The 20,699-nt window shown below is 40.2% G+C and overlaps 1 protein-coding gene and 1 long non-coding RNA gene across 3 annotated transcripts; one reads left to right on the top strand and one right to left on the bottom strand.

Annotated features, from left to right (window-relative positions):
• Positions 1-149: 149 nt before the first annotated feature.
• Positions 150-12,330, bottom strand: LOC311000952 (ATP-dependent zinc metalloprotease YME1L1-like). Of its 2 annotated transcripts, none has more exons than XM_083991875.1 (18): positions 12,151-12,330; positions 11,479-11,613; positions 10,035-10,212; positions 6,815-6,913; positions 6,501-6,610; positions 5,979-6,126; positions 5,801-5,884; positions 5,308-5,481; positions 5,023-5,175; positions 4,764-4,896; positions 4,266-4,328; positions 3,951-4,063; positions 3,698-3,853; positions 3,390-3,541; positions 3,164-3,290; positions 2,945-3,018; positions 2,746-2,832; positions 150-2,629 (listed from the first exon to the last, which is right to left on the bottom strand). In XM_083991875.1, exons 1-18 carry the CDS (start codon positions 12,181-12,183, stop codon positions 2,486-2,488), a joined length of 2,163 nt encoding a protein of 720 aa, XP_083848001.1. In that variant the 5' UTR covers positions 12,184-12,330; the 3' UTR covers positions 150-2,485. The 2 variants fall into 2 exon arrangements, with proteins under 2 accessions (XP_083848001.1, XP_083848002.1); XM_083991876.1 differs by having other exon boundaries at positions 5,308-5,460.
• Positions 12,331-15,240: 2,910 nt separating this feature from the next.
• LOC311000340 lies at positions 15,241-20,296 on the top strand. The gene is made up of 3 exons (XR_014596082.1): positions 15,241-15,312; positions 15,986-16,151; positions 20,191-20,296. It is a non-coding gene; the product is annotated as an uncharacterized lncRNA (long non-coding RNA).
• The last annotated feature ends 403 nt before the right edge of the window (positions 20,297-20,699 follow it).

The following is a 20,699-nucleotide window of genomic DNA, read 5'->3' as shown; positions in this document are numbered from 1 at the left end:
AGAGAATTATTCCACATCTATTCCGGTTTGACACATCAAAGCAATCCTTGTGCCATTTATCTAGTGTTTTTGTAACCTGACCTAATGAGTGAAATACACACACAAGTTAACAAAAAAATAAATCTTTGGGTTTCCTTTTATTTCTTTATTTCAGCTGCACTAACATTCATTAAGCGCTGCTGTTGTCACATTGCTGAGAGATTTTTTTTTTGTCAATCAACAGCAGAGAGCAATTCAGCATTAAAAGCATTACTATACAACTATATACAATGTTCCCATCACATCCCAAACATATATACAGCTAAACATGAGTAAAAGGCTGAGAGACAGAATAGTGTCAAAGTGAATTACACTATTATATAACATATGCTGGTGGCAACATTGACAAGACTTTTACCATCTGCTCTGTAATGCTAAAATAAGGATTATGACGGCTTCAACTGATTTTAAATGAAGACATTCAACTGACAGATAACTACAAGTTACTACTTACAAATGTGTTGAATAATACTTAGTCACATTCAGAATCAAGGATGCCTCTTTACAATTAGACTCTGTGAACTGTTAGCGCTTAAACTTTCTGTCCGACTCTCGTCTTTCCCGGATACCAGTGGACAATAAACTGAAGGAACTGACCGAATCTACTCCTTTGAAGATAGAAAACCTGACTTGATTTGCAGAGAGGCTTTTCAAAAGCCAAACTCAGAGTATTTTAATAAATAAGACCAACGATGCAAATGTCACAGATCCTGATATCTATCACACCATGAATTCGACTGTCTTTCTAACGTGTTTTGAAGATGAGCAGCAGGTTTGTAGGTCTGTACACGCAGCATAAATGAAATAAATTACATGAAGAGTGCAAAAGTGCATTTTAAAATGTGTTCACTCATCCAAAGTGCTGACATGAAGTTTAAATTTTTACACTTATTTATGTCAAAAGGAAAGAAATATACACTTAGAGTACATTCCCCAGAAGGCCACCTTAACACACAAGCAACAGTGACAGAAGCAGATAAGTAGATCATATGAATGATCTTTTTAAACCTTCTACACACAAAAGGACGCAATGGAGAGACTTAACAATTGTATGTCCTGATTTAAAGAGGAACTATAATTTTACCTGTATTAAACAGTTTTTGAATAAGGTGATGGTTAAATGACATGTTATGGGGAGAATTGAGGCTCTCTGCCTTCCGCCTAGCGTCTCTTGGACGAAAAACCAACCTTGCAAGATCAGGGGGATGAGCAAAAGTGTGTAGTTCAACACAAGCTGAAGTATATAGTACAGCAGCCTCACCTTGGGGATATACTCGACACGTAACCGGTATGAACACAAGCAGAGAGGTTGAGTTAAATTCTGGTTGCCACGACTACGCAGCAACTCTCTGGGTTAAAGGGATAGTTCAACATTTTGGCAAATTGTCCCATTGCCATAGCAGTAGGTTTGTTACCTTTAATTGTCGGTGCAAGCTATTTTTAGAACGGCGGAAGAGAGCTGTGAGCTGCTCAGAGCTACGCTACGGAGGCTCATGGAATTTCTTATTTCCCTACAACAACTCCAAAACGCTCTCGTAGACAAGTTGTGACCTGCTCATTCACCACGCTATGAGATACAGTAATAACAGAATGTTATGACACAGAGTTGTTTTGATGTGCGTTCCCGTTGGTGGCAGTTTTTCAGCAAGCAGTCTCTGAATTTACCTCTAAAACAACTCTGTCTCGTAACGTTCCATTATTTTCTCATAGCGTGGTGAATGTGCAGGTCACAACTTGTCCACCAGAGCGTTTTGGAGTTGATGGATTGCGTATTTGATGAGCTTGATGAGGGAAACCAAGAAATCCCATGAGCCTCTGTAGCGTAGCTCTGAGCAGCTCACGGCTCTGCTCCGCCGATCTAAAAATAGCTTGCGCCGACAAATAAAAGTAACGAACCTACTGCTATGACTATAGGGATTATGGCAATGGGACAATTTGCCAAAATGTTGAACTAACCATTTAATGGTATTCATAGCTCAGCATTTCTCACTGACAGGGAAGGAATTTGTATGGAGCTGAACAGGCTGAACTGAACATGACTAAGTTGAAAAAAAAAGAATCTCATCCACATGTTTTTTTTTTTTCACTTAAGTTGTGTATTAACATTCATGTATCATCTCCCAACACCAGCTGATAAAGTGCACTGAGCAACATCCTTCATATCAAACACACAATGAACCAGGGAACCATACATCAGCTCACCTTTGAACACAGGGGGGGTTGGGTCATATTTAAGTTTCAAATAACAAAGCTACCTGTCTGGGAGTATCGATTAGATTCCATGAAGGTGACAGCATGAAGATGTGACATCGTCCCACGTGAGCACACGTCAGTTTACTCCTCTGATTCACTGCTCAACACCTGAGTCCGTTCCTCCTTCCCTTATGCCTGAGCTCTTCAAATCTGACCCACTCCCCCGTTGCTTCCCTGAGATCGTTGTCGGTTTTCATCTCGTCTCCAGGTTCTTTCCTTCCAAGACCAGCTTAATCTCTTTGGCATCCAGTGTCTCATACATGAGCAGAGCGTCCGCCAGGTTCTTGTGCTCCTTGCTGTGAGACTTCAGCAGGGCTTTAGCACGCTCGTAGGACTCCTGGTGACAGAGAGAGAAATGCTGCTATGGATATGTACTGCTATAGAGCTATACATAGAGCTGGGTGTTTTTCTTTTGTTTTTTTTACATGAGTCATTTCAACAGGTGACACAGACCTTCAGTAACAGCCTGACTTCATGCTCCACAGCAGCTTGCGTCTCTGGGCTCTGTGCTGTCAAGTCGGTGTAGGTCATAACACCCAGCTGGGACACAAAGAGTAATGTCATATATACATACACAGATATTAATTTAAAACAAAAACTGCATACATTACAATCAGATTTTCTTTCCTATGACCCTGTCAGGTCTGCCTACCTTCTCACACATTCCAAATCTGGTCACCATCATCTTAGCGATCTTGGTAGCGCTGTCAAAATCACTTGATGCTCCTATAGAGGAATAAAATGACGATGATGTAACCTCTTATGCTGCTTTTTGATGTTCCTGGTGACATAAATAAAAGTCTTTCCTATATCCTTCCCTCTGAGGTGAAACGTTTTATGACTGACATGCCTTTTTGGAACTATTTCCTACCAGTTGTGATGTACTCAGGGCCAAATATCATCTCCTCTGCCACACGGCCGCCCATACTGACGTCCATCTGGGCCAATAACTGAGAGCGGGTTTCACTCCAGCGATCATTCTCAGGAAGCATGGACACCTGGGAAGGGGGAGGAAGACGGAGGAGTGTCTGCATCACAACTGATGTCAAAGGTGGATAAGCACATTTAAAGGTGTCCAGACCATTAGTTGTTCTTACATGTCCCAGACTAGGGCCCCTGGGCATGATGGTAGCCTTGTTGATGGGCATGGAGTCTTTGGTGTAGTAAGCTACGATTGCATGTCCTGACTCGTGGTACGCTGTGATGAGCTTGTTTTTATCGTCTATTTCTGCGCTCCTCCTTTCAGGACCTAGGAAAAGAGGGAATAATTATTGATTTGGTTTCATCCAGAGGAAGAATAGAAGAGTTCAGATTAAAAAAAAAAAAAGGCAACAAAAGAGAATGGTGGAAAAATGTAATTCAGTGTGGGTGGTATGTCGGAATCAACCAGCTGAGCTTTTCTCACCCATGAGGATTTTGTCTTTAGCAAACTCCAGCTCCTTCATAGAGACCATGTCTTTTCCATCTACTGCTGCCTTCAGGGCTGCCTGGTTGACCAGATTTTCCAGGTCAGCGCCGGAGAAGCCCACTGTGCCCCGGGCAATGATATTGGCCTCAATAGCTGCTCAGCAAAGAAAAGCAAAACGCAGATAAGTCAGATAAGATTTCACTTGCAATTAAAATACTCTTTCTTACAATTATTATACATTATTCCAGACCTGGATCCACTTTGATCTTCTTCAGGTACCAGTTGAGGATCTCTGTGCGTCCTTTCACGTCAGGTTTGGGGACAGTCACCTGCATGTCAAAACGTCCAGGTCGGATCAGGGCACTGAAAGGGTCGATGAGTTTGTTAGTAAAATGCTGTTACTGGACCTGCATATAACTCTTGAGTCACAGCCTCAAAGCTGTAGTCTATAGTTTGTCATTGAAAAGGAGGGACAGCTGTGAGTGTGGAGGTCGTAAACCTTGGCATTTCTAAATGTGCACCGTAAGCTCTGACATTTTACAGGAGACACAGAGGTTGAACATACTTATCCAAAGCCTCTGGGAAGTTTGTTGCTCCGATGATGATCACACCTTCATTTGGTTTGAACCTACAAAACAATTTCAAAAGGTGCCAGTCAGTGTCTGGGATGCAGCAACTTTCCTTTTATGGTTGGTTTGTTTTTTGCAACATTTTCTCATGACAGAAAATTCTCCTTGCATTAAGTTTTACACAGTATTTCATGTATTATTGTGTTGACCAACACTGAACTGTGCATGAATAAATACTGTTCTTTGTTTGCAATTGGACATAAATAAAATGCAGGAATTAGCAATTGGACATAAATAAAATGCAGGAATTAGGGATTAGATTAACATGGTTTCTGGATCAATGTGATGAAATAGCTTGACATTAACCAAGGACGTTTCTTTATGAATATCACATTTGTATATATCATAAATACCTCAAATTTACTTGAAGGTACCTGCTCAAGCTAACATGTAAACATGTAACTGATCACTATACTATATACTATAGAGATTACCCATCCATCTCAGCAAGCAGCTGGTTGATAGTCTGTCTGGAGTAAGGATGCATGGGAGACTCGATCCTTTTCCCGCCCACACTGTCCAGCTCGTCGATGAAGATCACACATGGAGCATTGGCTTTCCCCTCCCCTAGAGAAACAGCAGGGCAAAAATATTTAAGTACAATTATAATTAGTGTTCTTGTAGTTATGTACTATATCTTAGCTAACAGGAAGATGATATTTGATTTGTTTTTTTAAATTAAAAGAAACATACTGAAAAGGTTCCTGATGCGACTGGCTCCAACACCAACAAACATCTCATCGAACTCCGAACCAGAGGCATAGTAGAACGGCACATCAGCCTCTCCAGCCACCGCTCTGGCCAGCAAGGTCTTACCGGTCCCCGGTGGACCGACCAGGAGAACACCTACAGAACGGACAGGTAAGAGGAGGAGATGAGGAAAACATAGAGTGATTTAAAATAAAAACCGTTAAGTGGTACTGTATCTTCTGCATATCAGATGAAAAAGCTTCATCTAGGCTTAAATACACTTCCAACCTTTTGGCAGCTTTCCTCCCAGTGCTGTGAACTTCTGTGGGTTCTTCAGGAACTCCACCACATCCTGCAGCTCGTTCTTAGCTTCTTCTACTCCTTTGACGTGCTCAAATGTCACGTTTTTCATCTGGACAGGATCCACTGCAGAGTCCAGCCCTGATGTGGTTCGGAACCGCACTGTCCAGAATGGTTAGATTAAAGTTCGAAATCACACTGCATGGCATGGTTAATGAACACACACACAGCCTGTTATTAGGGGTTATGTAATAGCTACATCTAATATCAGTGCTTTGGTAGTGCAAGTTAGAATTTAGTGTTGTCAGCAAAAATGCAAAAAAAAATCCTTTCTTCTTTTCTTCTAAGGCTTCATGAAAATATTCAATAAGCATAAATTAGTAAAGCGGGCAAATGCTGAGGTATAGATAAGATATAGGAGATGATTTTCATGTGAGACACGAAATAAAAAGCATCTCTAGAATTAAAAAGGAGCCTTTACCCGATAGGAAAGGGGTCTTGGAGATACCATAGAGCCCAAGAAGAAGCAGCACCAGCAAGATGAGACGGGTCCTCCTCAGAGAGTCTAAACAGTCAGAAACATCACAGGAAAATAATATATTACATAGTACTATTTAATAATGTTAACTTGTGTGGGCTGTTGTTCCATTGACACTTGCCTTGTGTGCGTTGTGTCAGTGCTTGAGCCTTCAGGAAACCCTCAGCGAAGCCTCTTTTGAAGGCGTCCTGTTGTCCATCGGGTATGTTCTTGTTCTTCAACATGCTGTCGAGACTTTCCACTTCACCTTTGTCACGTGAGAGGAAACCCTGTAGCATGAGGCAAGACTGGTCAGTAGTTGTCATAAGCCAGAATGCTACTTCACTTTTATCAAACCTTTACTATGAGGGTAATTATACTGCACTTTGTAATCTTGAAAACACCTGCTTTATATTTTCAAACACACAGGAGAGCTTTATAATCTGTCATGGAACATTACAGTCAATTGTTAATCTAAGTGATTTTGCTAATCCATCTGATAACACAATTCAACTAAATCCAAAAAGAGTACTGTTTATCTCAGTCATGACATTGTGTAGGCCTTTTGCTGACACGGGCTAGGCAGAAAACCAATTTCCAACAAAAGTGCTGAGGGATTTGGCTGAGCAGCAGGTTAAGCTTGTGATTATCTCTAAGTACCTACTTTCATAAAAGATGGTGTGAACCCTTCAGATTCCACGGGGCGGTCGAAGGCCGACTGCATCCGTCTGGTTTTGCTCCTTAAAGTTTTAAAGCCTCTGTTCTGGATCAACACTTGAAACAAACAACAAGCAGAGGATGTTTATTGTGTTTATTTTAAAAATATATTTATTTCCACAGTTTGAATAACTTTGGGAGGTTAGCCTTGACTTACATATACTGCTGCAGGTAAATATACCATGTCGATATTAAATTGAAGATGATGCTGACAGTTAACTGTGAGATTTGTCCTTATCTCAGCATCTAATCTATATTTACCAGGCCACTGCTGCAGCTCTGTGCAGACAGACTGAAGAGGTGAAGGATGCTGCCTGGAAAAAACCTGGGCTGACAAGGGTACAGGACCACACGAAAACCCTGGCAAATGAGGAAAAACTGCAGTTTATTACACATATAGAACAAATTAATATATAGTTAACTGAGATAACTTCAGGAAAAAGTGGTGCCATGGATGCTTGGCTTTATTTAAAGGGATGGTTCAACATTTTGGCAAATTGGCACAAACAACAACAACAACTCAAAACAACATTAAAGAGGTATCCAGTGATACAGTTAAAAAGATTATTGCAAATATGAACAACTCAATGTCAAAGGATATTAATGATTTAAATGCGGGTTTAATTAAGAAATATCAGAAAGACTTGTTGTTGCCTATTACTTATTTAGTGAACCTCTCAATAAGAACAAGCACATTTCCAGAAAGCTGGAAAACAGCAATAATTGCTCCTATTTACAAGTCGGGAGACAAAGACATGGCGAGTAACTATAGGCCTATTGCTATTCTCCCTGTAGTCTCAAAAGTCCTGGAGAAGATTGTTGCGATACAACTGACGGATTATTTGGAGACCAACCAACTGCTCCATCCACAGCAATTTGGATTCAGGCCTAAATATTCCACAGAATTAGCCAACTGCTATCTTATTGAGAGGGTCAAGGGTCTAATGGTCAAGGGACATGTTGTGGGGACAGTGTTTTTGGACCTCAAAAAGGCTTTCGACACTGTCGACCACAGTGTCCTCTTGGCCAAGTTAAAACGTTTTAAAATGTCTACAGATGCCACTCAGTGGTTTAAATCATATCTGGGGGAAAGACAACAATGTGTCAAGGTAAATGGGGAAAAATCCCAACTTCTCACCAACAACATGGGAGTACCACAGGGGTCCATACTTGGACCACTGTTGTTCACTATGTACATCAATGACCTGCCACTAAGTTGTCCAGGTGTCAGCTGCCAGATGTACGCTGACGATACAGTCATCTATGCATCTGCTAAAACAGCTAGCAAAGCAGCTGACCACCTCACGCAAGCACTTAAGAGAGTCACTCACTGGCTTGAAATGTCTCACTTAACCCTGAATGTCAAGAAAACTGTTTCTATGTGTATTTCTATTCGCAATAGGCCTGTGAACGATCTGTTTGAGGTGAAGATAAAAAATGAAATAATTACTGTGGTGAATGAGGTTAAATACCTGGGGATTATACTAGACAAAAATTTAAAATTTGATAAACAAGTACATCACATCTGCAAGAAGGTTAAACCAAATCTCAATTGTTTTCGTTTTATTCGAAGAGACCTATCATGTAAAGCTGCACAACTCTACATGCATGCTATGATTCTTTCTCATTTGTCATATTGTATCACGTCATGGTCTCAAGCCTCTCAAGTTACTTTGAAACCCATAATATCAATATATAAGCAAGCAATAAAAATTATGGATCAAAAACCAATGAGATGGCACCACTGCGGCATCCTGAGAAAACACAACCTTCTTGCATTTGAAAACTTTATAATTTACTGTAATATCAGACTTGTTTTTAAATGTCTTCATAACTGTGTATCATCCCTGTTTTCTGCACTGATAAAAAGACGCTGTAGCTCAAGCCGAGTAAACACACGAGCCTCCCACAATGGCGACTGCATTGTTCCCAAGTGTACAACATCATTTGGACAGTCTGCCTTTTCAATAAAAGGGGTTAACCTATGGAACACTTTACCCACTCACCTGAAACTGGAGACTGACACAAACTCGTTTAATAGAGGACTAAAAGCATGGTTAAAAGCAAAACAACAATGCTCACATGTATAAATATGGACTTTTTTATTGTTACTATTTTTACTGTTACGATCATGATTCTGTTTACTCAATCTCCTCTCGCTGATCTTGTGCTCTGTATTTTTTAGTATGTTACTATCATGATGTAGTGTCATGCACTTGGTTTTATCTCATACTGTTGATAATATGTTCTGTATTTTTAGATTAGCCGCCTATGGACTGGTGTTGAAAATTAGCACTTGTGCTAAACACACTCAAGCAAAGCATCTGGTCTGTCCACTGGAACAGTCTTAATGTATTTGTGATGTCCATATCAAATAAATAAACATAACATAACACTGTCTCCTAACGTCCCATTATTATCTCATAGCGTGGTGAATGTGCAGGTCACAACTTGTCCACCAGAGCGTTGTGGAGTTGTTGGATTGTGTATTTGATGAGTTTGATGAGGGAAGCCAAGAAATCCCATGAGCCTCCGTAGCGTAGCTCTGAGCAGCTCAGGGCTCTGCTCCGCCGTTCTGAAAATAGCTTGCACCGACAATTAAAGGTAATGAACCTACTCCTAAAACTATAGGGATTATGACAATGGGGCAGTTTGCCAAAATGTTGAACTATCCCTTTAACCTAAAAGCTACATTAATGAATAATGTAGCTTTTAGGTTAAAGGGATAGTGCTGGTCTGATGAACTCCTTTATGAGTGATGACAAGGAGCATTATGGGTTTGGAGTTTTCATTGAGTCTGTGTATGAGAAATGTGAGAGATGGCAAGTCTCACCATACCTATTGTGTTTAGTGATCAATAAGCCTCCAGCATTCGGTGATACCATGTAAGAGCGAGGTACCAGTAGGGTTTCAAAGGGGCGGACATTTTCCAGTAAATTTCCAGAAACTTTCCTTGGAAAGTTAAGCTAGGGAATTTTGGAAATATTCCAAATTGGAAACTTTCCATGGGAATTAACTGGAAATTGGGGGTAATTTAAACAAACTGTATCATATCCAAACATACATGTAAATTGTTTTGTCATAAGCAGACATTCATGCAAAATAATACAATTAAAAAACATGACATTTCAACAGATTTATTTGTGAGTAGAGTATGAACAATCAATTATTTTACTGAACAACAAAAACATGAATGTTGAGTAAAATATTACTAGTAATTAGCCTACTTATTAAGGGCCAACCTTCAATTTTGTAAATTTCGGATTTAGTCCTGTTGATTCCCATATATTCCCATGGAAAGTTTACAACATTGAAAATTCCTGGAATTTTGCAACCCTAGGTACCAGTGAGATAAAAAACAAAAAAACTTAAACCAAACTTGACCAAAGTGAGCGCCATGCTGAGGCACATTTACATACAATATAAAAAGAATAGGGTAAAGTAAAGGACTCTTTCTTCTAGCTGTTATATTATTCCTCACCATGCTTGTTGCGGAAGAAGGAGTGTGTAGAAAGATGGGATGTCCTCCAGGCCGTCTGACCGCCCAGTGGAGGCTGCGTGTCCTGTGTGCTCAGGCGTGGTAACATACAGTTCACAAGCTCATCCAGCTGCTGTGTTCCCAGGATTGATAATCCAAGCTCCCGTAGGTTCCACACAGACTACACACAAATACATTTACATAAGTATACATATTATTGTTCCCTGGCTGCAAAGTTATTGTCAGTAACCACTCCATTACATGTGTGTAACTGCAATCTAATACAACCGTTTGTTAGATCTTAAAATATTAAACTAACACTAAGGTGTGAGGTTGGGACTTTATTTAAACACTTTCTTACAAGCAATGCAAGACAATGTTCTTTGTGTTGTATTAGTATTTGACATACTGGACTGCATTATGGTCAGAGAGGTGCATCTAATATTGTTGTCTTTGTGTATGTAAATCAACAGTGATAGGATAAGAAGATAAGCCTTTATTGTCTACTAAGGTGGTGGAGAAATTTGTCCTGGGCATTCTCGAGATACAGATACACACAATCGATAAATAGTTGCTGCCATGCACAATAAAAAACATGTGGCCAAAACACATAAAATGGGATGCCCCCTGCTACACACACACCCACACCTCTATGCATGGTATCCCTCACTCACACAGCTTGCATGCATAATATTGCCCATTCAAGTAAAAAAGCACTATATAACACTTAAACTGTAAAACATCTCACTAGACCGTAGTTCAGTACAGCACCATATTCGAGTATGACCTCAGCAACAAACACATAGCCTAACACTTAGGCCTAAGTAGAATTTACTGTTGAGTCCTTGTATTTAATTGTAACAGACTGTGCAGGTGAACTCATTAAAAGTCCACTACATGGTTTTAACAACAGGCTTCTGTTTCAGGCACGGCTCCAGTCTGACCCTAAATGGGGGCATTTGAAATTTGTGACAGCGCAAGTAAATTTTACATCTATTGTGCATGTGCAACCAGTAAATTTATCTTCCTTCTTTTTTTTTACACTGGTGAAATGTGTAAGGGGCAACTCAAAAAATCTGTAATCTGTTATTACAGGTGGTAGGTCAATGTGTGTGAGGATCATGAATGAAAAGAAAATGTGAAAATTTGCCTTTCAAGTCGATTTCTGCCCCTAGATTTCTTGTGCGGGGTCTTATGTCTTATGTTTTATGTTCTTATGTCTCTATGTATTGTGGTGTATGAAATGTGGGAATGTATGTAAATGAATGTAATTTGCACTTCTCGAGGCCGTCTGTACGCAATGGTGAAAACAAATTTCCTTGTAAAGGACAAATAAATTCATCTATCTATCTCAAATCTTAAATTAGGGGCCACTGTGCTGTGCTCTTAGTGAAAACAGTTAGTCTGGAGCCCTGTGTTTGCAGATTAGACACATACTGACACATACCTCTGTACAGTGCAGCTCTGAGTCGGAGCCATGCTCCTTGTGCTTTCTAGACTTGCTGCTGGCACTGCTGCCGATTCCCACTGAGCTCTTCAGAGAGTGGAGGACGTTGATGAGGTGGCTGAGAGGCACAGTCACCTGCGGTCAAACAGAGAGTGAATTAGTATTATTATATTATTTTTTGAAATATCGATACATGAAACAGACTCAGTCAAAGTCGCAAAGGCAGCTGGCAGGGTGCACCCTCTGGCTGCTATGGTTACTGTAGGTCTTTGTGGTCTTATAATAGATAAGTGGGCAGTCAAAAACAGGTAATCACCGTGTCGCCACAGAGCAGCTGGTTAAAGTGTTAAAAACAGACAAGGTATGAGCAGTCAGACATGTCTCTCATTGACGCAGTTTCCCTCTGACAGCTAAGGGCACACTGATAATCTAAACCATAACAGCTCACACGCAGGGCTGGACCTTACCTAAAACACGAGTAGGATGTAATTAAGTTATACATTTGTTTGTAACTGTTTAACCGAAACGAAAGGAGGAGACCAGCCTCGCCGACAACAGAACAAGCTAAGGTTAACTTAGCCTGCTAGCGGGCTCAGCTGAGCGGGGCAGGACCAAAACAACAACACCGCTGCTAACGTTAGCTCGGCCTTAGCCTTAGCTCTCCTGTCCTACCTGGGGTTGGACCGTCGTCGACAAGGAAAACATGTTGAATCCTCTCGAGGAGCGACGCGAGTCACAGCACTGACCGCTGGCAGGTAAAGGTCCGTGTTTGTTTCACTCTGACTTTGTGTCGTAGGCGCAGCGAACTTGTAACGTGACGGTCTGCGCCTTGACAGCTGGACATAAACCGGATATGACCTTCTTCTGCTTGTACTTCTTTTGTCTTTTTGGTAGTTGACAACCCACTACAGGGAGCATTACCGCCACCTACTGAGCTGTATGGATCAAGAGATTGGCAGTTACAGAGTATTTTAGAAACAGTAAAATAATAATATTCTTCTGTTCGACCATTTTCTTCCGCCTTTTTACGGTCTTCTTCTAGTCCTTCATACTTTGTGCTATTTTAACAATTCATATATCAAAACGTGCAGCTTTTTTTTTTTTTTTTTACTTTATCGGCATTACTTTTCTCTTTTTAACTATTTATACTTTTTAAAATATTTAACTTTTTCTGCAAATTAAACTCTAGACAAATTATTTTCTCCAGTTTTGTAGCCACACTTGTCTTCTGGCTAAAATTCTCGTCAAAAATGCAAAGAGACTTAGATAATAATTTAAAATATTTTTTAAATGCAGCCAGGGAGCTCTCTGCTCTCATTCAGCCCAATGCATTTTTTTTCACAGCAGCTTAACTTGCTGTTAAGTGCTTTTTAATTCATTTTAATTCACCAAAAAATAGTCACAGGTCACAAAAAAGTCCTCTTCTTGCTTGGTATGGCTAATTTCTGCACTTTCCTTACTTTTTTTTTTAAGCATCATTGAAAAATCTCACATTCATCAAAGTCTCAACCTCTTCCCCACAACTCCACTGTAGTGTAGGTGGTAGGGTGGCCGCTTGTCAACCCCAAGGTCACTGGTTTGAATTCAAGGGAAGAACTCTTGTTATGTTATGTTGAATTCTGCTCTCCTCCCCCGCCTTCAATTGGTTACAGGTGTTTGTTATCTCCTTGATTACTCATACCAGTTTGCAGCACATCATCACATTACAATGAATGACAACAGTCTTGAAAGCAGTGTGCTCTCTGTAGCCGAGTGGCAGAGTAAAGACTTAATGATCATAAGGTCATGGGTTCGATTCCTGCCTTAGTCATTTCACATCATTGCTTGACTTTTGATTCCAATTATTCAGCTGTCATTGGACAGTCTTTGATTCCTCATAGTATAGACCCTTTCAGAGAGTATAAACAAAGACAGGTGTGGCTCATTAGAAAACGCTCTGCTACACTAAATTGAATGGAGCCTTAATTAGTATCCTTGGTAACACCTGTATTTGTTTATACTCTCTGAAACGGTCTATAAAGCTCATTGTAACTCAGGTTCTCTGTGGCTATATGGTTAGTGTGTTAGGTTACCACTCATGAAGTTGTGGGTTCAATTCCTTCCATGGACATGTTTCTTGTATGCCATTCCGCATGTCTTTGTCAATTTATTCTGCTAATTCAGCATGGTTCAGCATTGGGTTTCAGCATTCACACGCATGTTCCGTTAGGAAATGCTGTTTCTAGTTATAGCTGCTGCGCAACGATGGGTCGGGTCCGGGCTACTTTTGGGCAAATTTAGGCAATTCTGAGCAACAAACAGGAGAATAGGAAGACAAGACAGTTGACCTTACAATGTTCAATTTGTATCAGTTGAGGATTGAACCCACAACCTCGGGAACCACACACCATTGTCTATCGCACTGAGCTAATTGACAAGTGGCATTCACCAGTGGCTTCACAAATTGAGTAAGCCATTCACTGTCGTGTAGGCAGATTTGAAACCACAGTAAAAAGAAAAATCAGTTTTTGAGGTACCCACATAGCAGTGACATTTGGCCCAGATCTGGCATGAAGCTGGCACAGGTGGCATTCAGTCGGCAATGGCATAAGGCATATGAACCGAACATGGCCCAGGTGTGGCAAAGGTGGCACTGTCTTGACTCTGGCAGACAAGATATGGGCCAGTTGTTGAGTGTAGTATCTGGCCCATATATCAAATCAGATCTCTGGGCCACATTATGTGAGGCTAAGTTGAGCGAATGGTTGTTTATTACAGATTTGATAAAAAATAAATGAATAAAAATTATGTGCAGCTATAATAATGATAATGATAATAACAACAATAATAATAATAATAATAATAATAATAATAATAATAATAATAATAATAGGAGACCTCTTTTTTTATACAGTCTATGTAGGAGACTGAAAAATCATAGAGAATTAAAAAAAAAATCGATTTATTTTTTTTTTTTTGAATTTTTTGAATTTTTTCAAATTCATAACGGTCCAGTTGACTAACGTCACCGGAAAAGCAATCCCGCCTAGTGGTTGTCGAGGGTTTGCCAGCCAGTGCTGATTGCTGCATTCTGGTGAGGCATCCAACAAAGACAAGTGGTGAGTGAAATACATAAATGTTTTGTTAATGATAACATTCGTTTTTGAGACAGTGCGTTGGCAGTTAGCATACAAAGATAATTTCTGTCTAGAGTCTAGCCTGAATGTTAACAAGGGCGCTAATGTCTAGCTCGACTAACGTTAGCTATGTGGCTAACGATTAGCGTTAGCCTAAAATGCGGCTCAGGAGAGGATGGACTGCACTGTTTTGCTGTTAAACCTGCTTATTAATTTTGAGTAAGTGATAGACTAAGTATAATGTTAGCAGACATTTTGTTGTGGGCGCTATAGTAACCGAGTTAAGGAGTAGTGTGATTCCACTTGCCATAAAAACTCATCACACAACACTGAAACTTATTTGTCCTATGGTAATTAAATGCAGCACCCCTGCAGCAGTCGGACCTCGTTGTCTCCCTGGTAGGTGCATCATGAGCTATGAGCTCCGCCATTGTTTCATATTAATTACTTTAATTTCGATAGTAAGGATTGGTTTAAGTTGTATTTTTTAAAACATATAGCTCCCGAACAGGCGAGCACGTCCTTTAGCATAAAAGGCTGACAGTGTTTTCCTCTTTTTGTTTATAAAATGGCTAGTGCCACATGTTGTTAGCTAACCTGCACTTTCTTTTCATTTTTCAGGTGTGTGTGTGTGTGTGTGTGTGCGCGTGTGTGCGCGTGTGTGCACGCGCGCGCATGTGGAAACCGGGACTGACCGTAATATTAATCCTTCTGCCAGGTAGGCTGTATGCTATTTCATGTTCATAAAGAAACTGGGCACTCGGTCAGATTGTCCCGCGCGTTTTTAAACATAAAAATGAGAGTGGCGCAATAAATCTTTCTGTGCTTTCAAAGCTCAGGCTATATAAACTGTTGAATGGATGAATAGGGTGATTTTAGCTGTATGATCCAGATTCACACTGAATTGTTTAAATCACACATTTCACAAGGTTGCTGTAGTGTGTGTTGTATTAACTCTGATTTGTATACATACAAATCAGAGTTAATACAACACACACTACAGCAACCTTAGCAAATTGTGTATACATAATACTATGTAGTTTTTGACTGTTTGAGGTCTGCGCAGCCATGTACAGAGTGGAAAAAAGCAGACAAGCCACTTTGAAGTAGAGAAAATGCCTGTGTAGAAATTATTTTAAAAAAGAATGATGTTTTGATAGCTAAGCCAAGAAATATGTCATGTCATTCCTTATTAATTCTCAATTCAAAGGTTGAATATGGAGAATGCTTATTAAAAGCTTTATTTTTTCAAGTATTGCTTTTCCATAAAAATATATATTTAGTCTGAATTAATTAATTTAAGAACTCCACCTTTTAGTGTCAGCTAATGTTATGTTGTGTATTACTTAAAATATCTCTGTTTTTTTTTTTCCTTTTTTCCTTTTCTCCAGATAACTACAATGAAGCTATAGGCTCTCAACAAGGTGCACCAGCAGTGAGATCTGTGCTCCTCCAACGCACACCAGCAGTGAGATCTGTACAACGAGGTGCACCAGCAGTGCTCCAACGACAACCAGCAGTGAGACACAGCAGACATCCAGCTTGTACAGTAAACCTGTGAGTATTCACACATGTTTTCTCTGCTAAGATTAGATAAATAGATTATCAGGTCATCTGTAAGAATGGTGACTAGGGCTGTCAGTTTTTAGAAAAATGAGGTTCGAACGATTATTGAATGACCCGTAATTCGTTCGGATATATTCGAATATTACAACCCCCCCCCCCCCCCGCGCCGCACACAGTCGCGGTGTTTTATTTTGAAAATTGACCGGATACTCTCGTTGTTTCATGTTTGACTTCCTGCCCAGCTTGACGCGATTGCTCGCGGCTCTCACACAAAATAGACCAGACGCTGCACGGCGCGAGCCGGCCGCGGAGGTGCACGCCGCGACACCACACCAGCGATTAATATGGGCACAGAAAGTAAACTGGCTCCGTTTCTCGGCTGTTCGCGGCCCTTCCGCGTCCGGTGGACGCTCCGGGGCGCTATGCAGGCACCGGGCACTGCAGCCAAAGACGGTAAATAGAGTATCTTTGCTGCAGCCTGCATATCGAGCAGGTCATTACTGCTCGAATACGAACTTTTCCCCCCACATTCGAACGAATATTCGAATGTCGAATAAAAAGTGACAGCCCTAATGGTGACGCTTTTATCTTTTGTACTATACAGTAGATTGCATTAGATTAAACATGGATTTTATACTCGGTCAGTTTATTAACGGGGAGAGTTGTGAGTTGAACTGCAGTGAAACAATGCAGCCACAGTCTCACACACACCTGGGCCCAGTATTTCAAACGTGATCTGACAGGATTATCCTGGTCGGATTGGATTAAATCTAGATCTGATCTGAAAACTGGGTATTTCAACACAGATCAGGAGAATCCTGATCCTGAAGATCAGGGTTTCAGCTCTGGTAATCCAATCCTCCCTTGAATCCAGATAAAAGGCTGATTTGGGTATTTCAAAAGTTAAGTCAGATATCAGGATCAACTTGATACCAAAATTTCAGGATCATTCTGATCCCACCTCAGAGGTGGATTTGACTTGGATTGACAATGTCTCAGCTCCACTTTCCTTGATTTTGTTACTCAATATGTTCATTACACTTAATCTAAATTGTTAGTTTTTAGGTTTTAACAAATAATTGAAGTAATTGAAGAAATTTAAAACATGGCAAAAAAATATTGTTTGGCCATACATCTTGAAACTGCTGTATTTATTAATTTAAATCACATTCAAGCACTTTCCAAGCATTTACAAGGCATATTTTCATGCTTCTGATTTAATGAAGACAAATTTGACTTCAAAATAAACTTGAAAATGCATTTTTACAATGCTTGTAAAGTGAATGATATTTTTAAACATGCAGTAATGTATTTCAAAACGTGTTTGTATACAAACTGATTATTTTACTTCATCAAATCAAATGTTATTGTGCGATAAATGAACATACGGTAATCATGTTTAGTGAGAGGCTTCTAGGCTACATAAGGAAGACAAATTAAGAGGAAAGTGTTTCTAATCGGGTCACTGACCAAGCTATAGGCTTATGCTATGAAAAATAATGCAATCACAATTTCAAGCAGTTTCAATGGCTTTATTTCAAGTACAGTTTCAAGCACTTCATTCAAAATCCAAACACCAAGGTTTCCAAGGATTTCCAAGACTCTTGTTGCACTGTTGTCCTTATTAGCAGTGGTATTGCTGAGTGGTCTATGGCTGTGAGTGGGCTCTGAAAGTAAAAAGAGACGGTGTATGAGTATATCTTTGTCATAGTCAGAAATAAACAATAGTCACAGAAATGGTCAAAAACATGATATCACCATCATTACTGACACTTCTGAATGAACTGTATTGTTCACGTGCTGTGTAAGTTAATGTTACTCCTAATTACTGCAGCAGTGTGGTCTGCAGTGCACACAGCACAGGTAGCCTGCTTTAAAAAGAAAAAAAGTCCCCTGCATAACGTTAATAAACTCTGAACAGATTGGTGTAAGTGTAAAACAGTTAAAGTATGATGTACGTCAGATTAATTCCCTTGTAAATTAAACCAAAGTCCGCAAAATTGATCAACACAGCAGCTACGTCGCTAGCCCGCTAGCTGCTTAACACACAAGTCAATGGAGCCGAGTTAGCTCCCGTTAGCACGGCTGTGGATCAATTAGGGATCGTTACGCTCTCGTTTCAAGTAGGTGACAAATCAAATAGTTGGCTTGCATGATGTGTTGGTTGGCGTTCGTATGGTCTTAAAACCGCTACACATTAGACGGCAGTAAACTTACACTTTTGAGGTGAAAGTCGCGCTCCCAGCTGCTCCTTTGGTGAAGTAGTCCGCCATGTTTCAGATCCGGAGGCGGAGACTTGAGATTTGGAAATCCATATCCGGCCAGGTAGGGATCACGGTGATCCACCCTGCCAGTGTTTTGAAATACTCAGATAAAGCCAGCAGGATCACCGTGATCCAAGACTGAGAAAAGGAGGATTTCATTATCCGGATTATTCTGATCCAGATTACAAGTTTTGAAATACTGGGCCCTGGTGACATAGACAATCGTCTCTTGCATTGAAACTACAGTTTTTGCCGGAAGCACCATCATTTCATACCGTACATGTCCACAATAAGTTACGAAATGTTGTTATTGGTAAGTTGGCCTTGATACCTGTAGTGTAATACTTATGTTTAAATCGAAAAAATACATATTGATATTATATTGATTTATCTATACAATTTGGACTTGATATCATTAGGAGTGTGCTCACTTTTTCTTTGAACGAAACACTTGAGATCTAACACCAGAATGTTGTCATCAGGATCAGTTTTAATAGAATAACAGTAGCCTTATTACCCAATAGGGCTGCAACGATTAGTCGACTAGTCACGATTATGTCGACTATTAAAATCGTCGACAACTAATTTAATAGTCGATGCGCCGTTTTTTTTTTTTTTTTTTTTACTTTGTTTTTCACTCAAAACTGCTGCAGCACCTTTAGCCGCCCACAAAACACACGCGCGCTCGTTCACTCAAGATGAGTTAGTACAGGTGTTCTCTCTCTACCCTCTCTTGTCCGTCATCAAGTGGCACCGGTGTAGCCCCCCCCGCCGCTCTCTCTCTCTCTCTCTCTCTCTCGTCTGTCATTTTAAATGAGAAGCGATACTAGCGGTACCGCCGGTCCATCGTTTTAAATCATGGACTGAATAACAGCCGTTCGTCACTTAAAAATAAAATCGCGGACTTTGAGAGTCGGTGTTGGAGAATAATGTAAGCTTCTGGTCACAGCGGTCCTGGTCACGTAATGAGCGCTCATCTTAACGAAGAAGTCTTCTCTCCCGGCGTAAAACTACGTCAATAGCTTCCCATCACAGTCCGCACCTTGCAGAGTTTGAGCTGCGCCTCAGTTTCACTTGTTTTCACTTGACAGAGTTTCACACAGAACTTTCTGGTGGAGTCTTTCCATGTTTCTCCTTCTGTGACAGTAAAAAGGACATTTACATTTTTTCAGACAAGACGATTGTCTCAAACTATTCGATTTTTTTTTTTTAACAGAACGACAATTATTTACACTGAGCACAAAATGTAGGCTACTTCTGTTATATTTTTATATATTTGAGTGAGACCAAAACATTATATTGTGAATAATTCCTTAGTTTCAGGTGTCTACCTCATTTTATTCATATATGTTTGATGCCAGAGACAAATGAAGGAAAGACAAACCAAAACTTAAGTATTCATTTTGGTGTTGTTTAGGCCAGTGCCTTATCCTTATTTTACTCAGCTGTTTGCACTTTATGCTACAGTTAAATAATTGTTTGTTGCTACAAGCTGCATATTTCATTAAAAGTTTAATGAACTATCATCTTAATTGTCCTTTTAGTTAGCATATACCTTAAACACTTCAAGCTGAAAGGTAATTATGGTTATATAAGAGTGCGATAAGATGTATGTTTTACATTCAATTTACGTATGATCTGATTAGTCGACTAATCGAAAAAAATAGTCGGTGACTAGTCGACTATCAAAATAATCGTTTGTGGCAGCCCTATTACCCAATGATACAAAATGTTAATTTCAAACCATTTGTGCATGTATGTTTCAGCTTCAGTAAGGCGCTCAACATCTGAGGCGACGGATCAAGAAATAGAGATGGATGGCCAGTCAGAGATGGTGCCAGGATGACAAGGAAAGAAAGCAGGGAATGTAAAGCACAACAAATTGAGAATGTGGAGTATCCTGGTTCATGCGCTGCCCGGACCCTAATAATAATAATAATAACTAGAAAATTTCCTCTGGGGAAATTTTGAAAGGCCCACGGGGCTACTGCCGGTTTTGCCATCTCTGTCAACATGGGAATCAAACCCACGATCTTAAGGTCAAGACAGAGCTGATCAGACAGACACATGATCATCTTTCTAAAAGCACTGATATAGAGGAGCTGTAACCACGTTAGGTTAAGTGTGTGTGTGTGTGTGTGTGTGTGTGTGTGTGTGTGTGTGTGTGTGTGTGTGTGTGTGTGTGTGTGTGTGTGTGTGTGTGGAACTGCCCACTGGTCCGACCTCCCATTGGTTCGACCTCCCGTTACTCCGACAAAATCAACCACAAGTCGGA

This window comes from Trachurus trachurus (genome assembly GCF_905171665.1).
Source record: "Trachurus trachurus genome assembly, chromosome: 17".
NCBI classification, from domain to species: Eukaryota; Metazoa; Chordata; class Actinopteri; order Carangiformes; family Carangidae; genus Trachurus; species Trachurus trachurus.
Note: the sequence above shows the minus strand (reverse complement) of the source record. Positions and strands in the feature narration are given on the sequence as shown.

Bases quoted from the DNA above. Each gene is read 5' to 3' on its own strand.
- LOC311000952 (XM_083991875.1), bottom strand. From the start codon at position 12,183: ATGTTTTCCTTGTCGACGACGGTCCAACCCCAG. The intron at 11,614-12,150 runs GTAGGACAGGAG...GTTTGACCGCAG, and splicing joins CGACGACGGTCCAACCCCAG to GTGACTGTGCCTCTCAGCCA. The intron at 3,542-3,697 runs GTGAGAAAAGCT...CTCTTTTCCTAG, and splicing joins TAAAGACAAAATCCTCATGG to GTCCTGAAAGGAGGAGCGCA.